Source organism: Ananas comosus, unplaced genomic scaffold (assembly GCF_001540865.1).
Source record: "Ananas comosus cultivar F153 unplaced genomic scaffold, ASM154086v1, whole genome shotgun sequence".
Classification (NCBI taxonomy): Eukaryota; Viridiplantae; Streptophyta; class Magnoliopsida; order Poales; family Bromeliaceae; genus Ananas; species Ananas comosus.
In genome coordinates, this window is record NW_017890653.1 from 8,248 (window position 1) to 17,557 (window position 9,310).

The window sequence follows — 9,310 nt, forward strand, 5'->3', positions numbered from 1 at the left end:
AAATTGAAATATAATTAGTTATTTGAAAAGCGTAACCACTACTATAGTTCTTTTACTTTTTCTACGAGCAGAAACTATAAGCCACAATTTTTTTTTAGAAAATTAAATAGTGTAATTCCACCACAGCAGGATGAGCAAAATTGCTTTTGTTTCTTTACCTCAACCATTTAGGTTCACGGACGACGTGGTAGATCTGGTCCATCCAACTACTCTAGAAGGACCAAAAAGTAAGGTATACTATATACTATACTATTCATTATTGTATAGAAAGAACGAGGGGTGACTGGTGAGGAGTGGATAAAAAAGTGGAGGGATTTTTATTAAGCCGAGTTACTTGTCAATTATTTTTATTATTATTATTTTTAAGTTATTTATTTTGTTTTCGAGGTTATATTATTTTACTGTATTATTTTACTGTTTATACACACACACACACGAGGGCTAGTTATTTTAATTAGTGTACATAAAACAGGCAGTAGCTGGAGCTTATGCGTGGCGCATACATTTTGCCATAAAAAGTGCTCCCTTTTTCTCCCTTTACTCTCCCCGCTTCCCTCCTCCCTTCTTTAATTTCTCTCTTCCCCCTAAATAGAAGCCCAATTCGACGAGGAGAGAGAGAGATAAAAAAACAAAATAAATAGCACATTTCTCCTCCCCAACTCAAACCCCATCATCCATCTCCTACTGCATAATTGTGAGTGCATTCCCATTCCTCCCTCGATCCCCTCCTCACTTTCACCAAAAAAAAAAAAAAAAACTCCTTAGGGTTCGCGCTCTCATAGCCCACGCCCAATTTGGAAACCTAGAGAGATTCTCTCACATGCACACGTGATTTTTGCTAATATATTTGTTCTCATTATTATTATTATTATTATTATTATTATTTTGTTGTGGGGGGGGGGGGTTTGTGGGGATCGGATCAGCAATGGCGAGGGAGAAGATACAGATTCGGAAGATCGACAACGCGACGGCGAGGCAGGTGACGTTCTTGAAGCGGCGGCGGGGGCTCTTCAAGAAGGCGGAGGAGCTCGCCGTCCTCTGCGACGCCGACGTCGCGCTCATCGTCTTCTCCTCCACCGGCAAGCATTTCCAGTTCGCCAGCTCCAGGTACCATTTACGTACCTATCACTGTACACAGCTTCTTCTTCTTCTTCTTCTTCTTCTTCTTCTTCTCATAGCCATTTGCTTCTAGGGCTGTTTTAATTTTCCTTAATTTCCTTACAATTGCTTGAGTTCAGGTTTTAGATGATTCGTCCTCATCCTCGTCCTCGTCCTCGTCCTCGTCTTCTACTTCTTTTGCTTGTTAAGGTTTGGTATAAAAGAAGAGCGATAGTTGGTTAGAGTCATGCATTCATCACTAAAAAGTAGGCTAGCTTAATCTGAGGTCGGAGTCGGGGTTCGTTTTGATTTTTGGGGTTTCGCATCTTTTGGGAGTAGATACTTCCACCTACATTGATCGATGTTTCGATTTCATAGGCTTAACCTTTGCGTGAAGTGGAAGATGAGAGATCTTCTTTGGAATGGTAGAGGAGGAACGCATATTAATTAAGATAGGGGTTTGTGAACTTGGTTTGGTTATTTGACATTGATTCCGAGTCTAATGTGCTTGTTTTGGAAATTTGAGTATTTGGGTGCGTAGTGCTCGTACTTAAATGGAACCCAACAATTCTTCTGGGTGTGCAGTGTTTTGCTGGTAAAAATTAAGCCTTTATTAGAGCGAAGCTTAATTACACTGATAAAACATTAGACATTTGGGAAAAACCCATAATTGAAAGTATTGGATATGATCATAGGCACATGATTTTAACATCAATCCAACATCTATAAGGTTGGTATATAGTTAGGGGACAACCTTCATTATAAAGTGTGTATGTTGTTGTGTTTCATGTTTTTATCTGAGGAGAAGTTAATTTACACTCGGGCATTGTACTATGAAGCCTTATAAAGCCATCAACCTTCTCGACCTTGAACATTTCTGTACAATATTAATTAGATGCACATGCTTGAAACAAAAAGTTACGGCCTGATAAGTTAATCGATGATACCATCCGTATGTTGTAGCTTTATATAATCTAACATGTGGTGAGTGTGGTTCCAGCCTTCCAGGTAAGGCGACAAAGATAATTACATCACGTTACTGTGTTTATATGCTACACCATTCATTATCGGGTAGTTGAAGATGTTCTGAGTGTAGAAAATTGATGACGAACATGTGTGGTGTCTAATTCACCATTGTACATGATAACCTAAGAGCCACCCAATATATATATTAGGCCCACATCATCCTAACCGCATATCTTTTAATCCAACGGCTAAAAATCTAACTAGCACCAATGTTTGGTACTTTTAAAACATAGGAGCTCATATATATATATATATATATATGTATCTGTATATGTATATATGTGTATATGTATATATATAGAGAGAGAGAGAGAGAGAGAGAGAGAGAGAGAGCAGGACTGCTTGTGCTCTCAGAGCACAGGAGCCTCCGTGCTTCCTGAGCCGTTTTCGATGATGAAGTTTCCGAATCGACGATCGGCTCCGTTAAACTTGATCTAGCGTATTTGAAGTTTCTAGAAAATAATTTTTGCGATTTTTCGATATCATTTACCTAGCAATCGAAAGGATTCAAAATCAATAATTTTTAACGGCTGAAAATAAAAATCCTATAAAAAGTGGTGATATAGCACTAAAATTTTCGATCAGAAATATTGATCTTGTTGTAGATAGTATAAAAAATTTTGTATCAAAATTTCATCTGATTTGAATACTTCTACACCGTTAAACTTGAAAACGGCAGATATCAACCATTAAAAATTATGGATTTTGAATCCTTTCGATTACTAGGTAAATGATATCAAAAAATCGCAAAAATTATTTTCTAGAAACTTCAAATGCGCTAGATCAAGTCTAACGGAGCCGATCGTCGATTCGAAAATTCCATCATCGAAAATACGCTCAGGAGCACGGAGGCCTCCGTGCTCCTGAGAGTATAGCAGCCCTGCTCTCTCTCTCACTCTCTCTCTATATATATATAATTATAGTATGGCGTCGAAATTTACGTGATAGTGATCTAATATCATACAAACTAAATGAAACCCTCAGTAAATAGTAGTGATTAGAGGAAGGTAAAAACAAACTAGCTAGAAACACCATTCTTGTGCTGTTTGCCTTTGACGTCAGAATGTTATTCCCGTATATCAATCTATGAGTAAGATAAGAGATATTTCATATTTGACAACCATAATAAGTAAATCTTACATGATTTTGAAGAGTCAAAGCTTTAAAGTGTAGATAGTATGGTAGCTCTCCAGCATTAATTGCGCGGACAAGCTTATTAAAGTGGTAGCTTGGCTTGTACCTGTTCATGCAGGATAATATGTGACAACACTTTAAGAAAAATCGGAACCCTAATTTGAAAATATTGATCCATAGCCACCATCAACCACAAGTTTCACCTTCTTCCATAGGTTTTTTCTTCTCGGAGTTCTTTTACCTCTCCTTGTTGCTGGTTGTGTGGGGCTACTCGAACCTCCCTAGTGCAGCTCGGTCCTTTGTTGGTTAATTTAGGTGCCGCCTGGTCTTTCCTTTGTGCTGCTCTGATACCATGAAAGATGGGCAAAAGAGTATATCCTCTTGAGTTATATTGACAAAAATATATAGTACAAGAGATAAACCTATTATAATAATAATACAACTATAATTATATACCATATAATCCTACACTATTTATGACAGTAATATATAAAATTCTATCATACTAAACATAGAATAATTATACTAAATATATTGTAACACCTAAGAACTTTACATCAGTAAGACGGCTTAGTTGTCATAACAATATGGTGCAATAAAGAACTCTCTAAAGTTAGCGGCCATGCTAAGAATGAATTGAACTCAATACGAAGGACTTAAATAGTTCATGATCTCCGACATCGACTGTGAAGTTTGAGCCTGAAATAATCACCTGAAGGTGTTCAGATGATTATCTCAAACTTCACTGTTGATGTTAAGATAATTTCTTGTTTAGGAAGTCATATGATCTTCACAGCCAAGATAATTGCTTGTTTAAAAATTCATTATGCACACTAGTGTACTGGAAAGCCTGTTTAAGTGCAATTAAAACCATCAGAGGCACAATTTCTTTTTAGTGCCAAAACTCCTCTCTACTAGTAGAGGGGTAGCTGATTTGGTCGAGACAAAACTGTGTTTTGTTGAATCTGACAATAATGTTATTTAAATGTGGAACTATTTTTATGTAATACCGATTAGATATTTAAATTGGATTTATTTATGTTAAAAGTATCAGGTTAGACTTGTATTATGTAGCTTAAATTAATTAAAGGTAATTAATATGATTTATTTAAGTACATTATGACCATTTAATATTTAATATCACCAAGTGATGAAACACCTAACATGAGGGCACTACTATTTAATATTTATTAAATTTTCTCAGTAGTACCTAGTCGGAACATAGGTTTAATATATTCAATGGAGGAAGGGTTGCGATCGAGCTACATATATTATAGTCCTTAAGAGTAATGCACATGGTTAGCATTTCTAAGGGTCGCATGTTTTTGATTGATCGCATGTTTTTGATTGATCAATGGACCATGCCCGCATCAGGTGATGATGTCAACAATTATGATGCTTAATGCCTATTGTACTTCATACCTGTACCAGAAAAAGAATTTGACACAACTGCAATGGCATAATTCAAGTCTAGTTGGCGTTACTCATAGAATTAAGTTGTGAAGAATCCCACTATGTTTTTTTTACTGCGAAACAGACCCCATCAACAATTAATATCGAAACAAATAATGTAATGAGCAACAACCTAAAACTGGTTTTGTATTATTTCACTTGTACAAATCAATATATGTGGCAATGTGCTTTGTACATATTTTGATACGGACCACCGTGATCTCCTGCTGAGATTGAATAACTTTACTATGGAGAATTCATTGGATTTATTTTTTGTCCTCTATTGCTGTTTTCATTAACATTAACAACTACTTTGGATATATCAAGACTAAGCTGAAATCAAATGAAGCACATTTAGTTTTAATTACCTAGGTCAAGTATGATGCCATAGTGATGCCTTAATTTATAGTGGTAACTTAGCCTAGAGAGAGTTAATTTCTCAGCATGTATAATATGCTTGGGATTTATTAATATAGCCATTTTGACCTTGACTAGTAAAGCAGTTGTGCAGTACAGTTTGGATACTACTCTGAATAAGGACTGCTGACAAAGTTAGTTTTGCAAACAAAGTGATCCTCAGGCAAATATGTTGAAACAAAGTATATATATGTTGAAACAAAGAGTAGATCAGTAAACAAAAGTATATATATGTTGAAACAAATATGTCACATAATAATCATCATGTCATATTGATTTATTGGTGTGTAGTATCTGTTGTTTATATTTCCATTATTAGGAGAGCTGTACTACTTACTATGCTTCGAAAAAGGTGTTTAGACATAATATTCAAGAGTATGAGTAGATCTTTAAACTTGGAACCATGGACCATGGTGGTGGTACATGTTGTTGCTGTTCAAATTTATCATTGATAATGTCGAAGTAGGAAATAGGTGTTCCCAAATGTGCCAAAACCATGTCTTATTAAAAAATTAGAACTTGTTGATCAAACCACAGTTTGTACATCTGAAATTTTTGTTTGTATCGACTTACGTCTATTTACTCAATTTCAGTTAATGCCCTACTTAAACCTGACGCATATATATATCATGGTCTAACTTGAAAAGCTTCCAGTTTTATAAGACATTGTATTCTTTACCAGGAAATATTTTGATACTAATTTATATCAGGTCATATTTCATGTTATTTTCTTATTGAAGTATGAATCAGATTATTGAAAAGCACAGTTTGCACTCAAAGAATCTTCAGAAAGCAGAGCAACCATCTATTGACTTGAATGTAAGTTTGTTCTTCCCTTAATGGTACATGGGCAAATTAGCAAATCATTGATGCTGTTTTTTTTTTTTTTTTTTTTTTTTCCTGACATGTGGTTAATAGATGGTTCTGATTGAAATCAAATGGTATGAAGCCTGAAAATTTGAATTGCATGAAATTTGAGCACCAAAAAATTAATTTATTAATTTTTAATGCCTCCCTTCTCTCTCTCAAACACACCCACATGCAAATGGTCTTCATACATACAAGCATGTTGTTATTGTCTCACATTTACCGATGTTAATGAATTCTTAACTAATTACTAGAATTACTTGCGACATGGTTATCAATCGGACTTATATAATTATCTGGGCTGTACATGTCGATTTGTGATCTACTCAGTAACACAAGTGAATATTTCGATTGCACTTCATCATTCTAGACTGATATTCCAATAAAAGATACACATCTTTCAAGGTTCTTATGTAAGTATGAGAAAAATAATCGCACCAAAGACAGTTTTAAACTAAATACTAGTTTGCACTATTAACGAACACTAGCTAGTCGCTATTTCTAGGTAGAGCAAAACACGTACACAAGGTTGAGCAAAGAAATTGCAGAAGCAAGCCTCCAACTTAGGTATCTCTCCTGTATTTCCCCTTCGGAATAGCCTATGAACTCTTCTGCGACATTAATACATTTTAATTGCAGACTACTATTTGCTGTATATTCTCAGGCAGATGAGAGGAGAGGAACTCCATAAGCTAACAATCCACGAGCTGCAGCAGCTCGAGAAAACGCTTGAAATTGGATTGGGTCGTGTTCTTGAGAGAAAGGTACGTTCCCACGTTGACTCGATTTTGATTATGGTGACCTTCGACAAAGTTACCTACGTCTTGGATATTATTTATTTTTCAGAGTGAACAAATTATGGAAGAGATCAGCAGCCTCAAACAAAAGGTGAGCATATAGTTCGGCATTAATTAGAGCTCAATACTCTCAGATACCTTTTATAGGAGTTGAACCTGAGTTTACATTTAGGTACGGGATCTGCACGTTCATGTATAATTTGGTTTAAAAAGGTCTAGTCGAGTTAGCAGATTATCAAGTTCTAATTTTCCTTCTATTGTTAACATAGAAGAAGTGTGAAATATGTCAACAATTAAATTTTTGGGGGTTTAATTAATGCATTGCACTTTACCTTTTGACAACTTTACTTCTTACTGACTGTACCTAGTATTATTGACTAAGGGCTTGATGGTTGGTGTCTGCGGTCCCAAGAGACTAGTTGGATAGTTACTTTACATTTCTAGCTGAGTTCATTCTTAAAAAAAATGAACGAAGCGAATATATATAGCTTGTTATCTTTCTCTCTCTAAAAAAAAAAAAATAAAAAATAAAAAAAAAGACAGCTTTGCTTCTTATATTATCTTTAGAGGTTACACAAACAGCCTCTTTCCTGGCCTCCTTTTCTTATATAGTCGTACTAAGATTAAGTATAGTAAATCTCCATTAAACAAAGATGAAACTGTTAGGACCATGTCAAAGGATATATATACCAACCAAAAATACCTCAATACGTAACATCTAATTTCTAAGTTGTATTGTTTTTGTGAGTCATTACTAGATGTTTGCTAGAACACATTTTTTCCTATTTAAGCTGCGTATCTTTGTTTCCGTTTGGCAAGCAGAGTGCAGCGTTGATGGAAAAAAATACCCAGCTGAAGGAGCAAGTAAACTTTTTGTTCTCACCAGCACATATTTTATTATCTCCATCTCTGTCTCTCTCCGAGGCCCGCTAATTTGTTTCTAGAAGATAATTATTAAATTAATCTGGACATCCAGGTGGTCAAAATCGCCAAGACAGGCCGAAAACAGATGGTTAATGATTCGGAACATGTATTGCATGAAGATGGACAATCATCTGAATCAATTACTAATGCTTCGCTCTCAGGAGCACCGCCGGACTATTGCGGCGATAGCTCCGATACGTCGCTAAGATTGGGGTAAAACCAACTATTGATGCATTAGATTGAAGATGATTTTACCAATATTTACCTCAACTTTGGATTAATTAATTACAATATAGTAGATAAATCTCTCCTTAGTATAGTAACCATTCCTTCACTAGCTTACATAGTAGTGGCATGGAATTATATATCAACAAAAATGTCTCGTATTAAACTTTAAATGGCTCAATTTGAACCTCGTTAGTCGAAAAATTGGGTGATAAATAGTGGTAATTTTAGGTATTTAATCTTTTTTTTTTAATTTTTTGTAATAATGTAGGCTGGCGATTTCGAGTTGGAAGTGATGGCGAAATCTAGCATGAAGATCAAGAGCTTTTTTTTTCTTTCTTTTTTTCTGTTTTTTTTTCATACTCACATTTTTTTTTGCGGGATTGTTAAGATCTCGCGCGTGAATCTTGAAAGATGAGGCATAAATAAAGCCTCTCAGAGAGGATCTCGTTTTTTACATATGAAAATCTGTGTAGGGGCGGGGGGGGGGGGGGGGAGTTAAGATATCGCGTCTTGAATCTTAAAAGAGAGTGCATAAATAACGGGCTTTTATCCAAATGACTGTCTCTGAAAAATTTTTTATTTTCAAATTAGTTTCAACAAATTTATAATTGCAAAAATGATTCTATACTTGCCTCGCAGGCGCCACGTAGAAGGGCTAGGAGCCGGCTTAGTAAGTTGAACACCGTTATTCATCGTGTTCAAATACGGTGAATAGTTCACCGTGTTTCATATTTATATTTTCTTTCTTCTCCTTTTCAAATTTGAACCGAATTCCGATTTAGGTTCGGGTCGGGTAAATACAAAATTCATACATGTATTCATATCTGTGTTTGGGTTTGGGTTTGAAAAAGAGAAGAAAAGATATGAAACATGGTGAATGATTCACCGTGTTCAACTTGCCTAGCCGTCTTTCAGTTCTCCCACGTGATGTTTGCGAGGCGCCTGCGTGGTAAGGATAGAGCCATTTTTGTAATTATAAATTTGTTAGGATTAATTTTAAAATAAAATCTTTTGACGGAGTCATTTGCAAAAAAAACCCCTAAATAAACTCTTCAGGGAGGAATTGTTTTTTACATATGAGATCTGTATGTATGGGCTATGACGCGCACGATCGACATTGTTGTCCCATTTATGCTTTTGCTTAGTAAATGTATATTTTTGTTCTCTTTTTTCTAGATTATCGTTTAATTTATTTGCCATGAAAAGCAGAAAAATAATGGTTGTGTTGGCTAAGAAGGTGTTTGGATCGGCGTAAAATAAATTAAAAAATTATTTTTAGTATAAAAAATATTTTTTCGCTTATTTGGTTGGACGAAAAAATATTTTTTGATAAAAATATTGGATTAAAAAAATAAAGTTTTTGTATT

At 35.2% G+C, this 9,310-nt stretch overlaps 1 protein-coding gene across 1 annotated transcript; it reads left to right on the plus strand.

Moving 5' to 3' along the window:
• Positions 1-507: 507 nt before the first annotated feature.
• On the plus strand, positions 508-8,285 carry LOC109704025 (MADS-box protein JOINTLESS-like). The gene is made up of 9 exons (XM_020224767.1): positions 508-694; positions 924-1,107; positions 5,868-5,946; positions 6,500-6,561; positions 6,659-6,758; positions 6,841-6,882; positions 7,614-7,655; positions 7,768-7,928; positions 8,212-8,285. Exons 2-9 carry the CDS (start codon positions 926-928, stop codon positions 8,234-8,236), a joined length of 693 nt encoding a protein of 230 aa, XP_020080356.1. The 5' UTR covers positions 508-694; positions 924-925; the 3' UTR covers positions 8,237-8,285.
• The last annotated feature ends 1,025 nt before the right edge of the window (positions 8,286-9,310 follow it).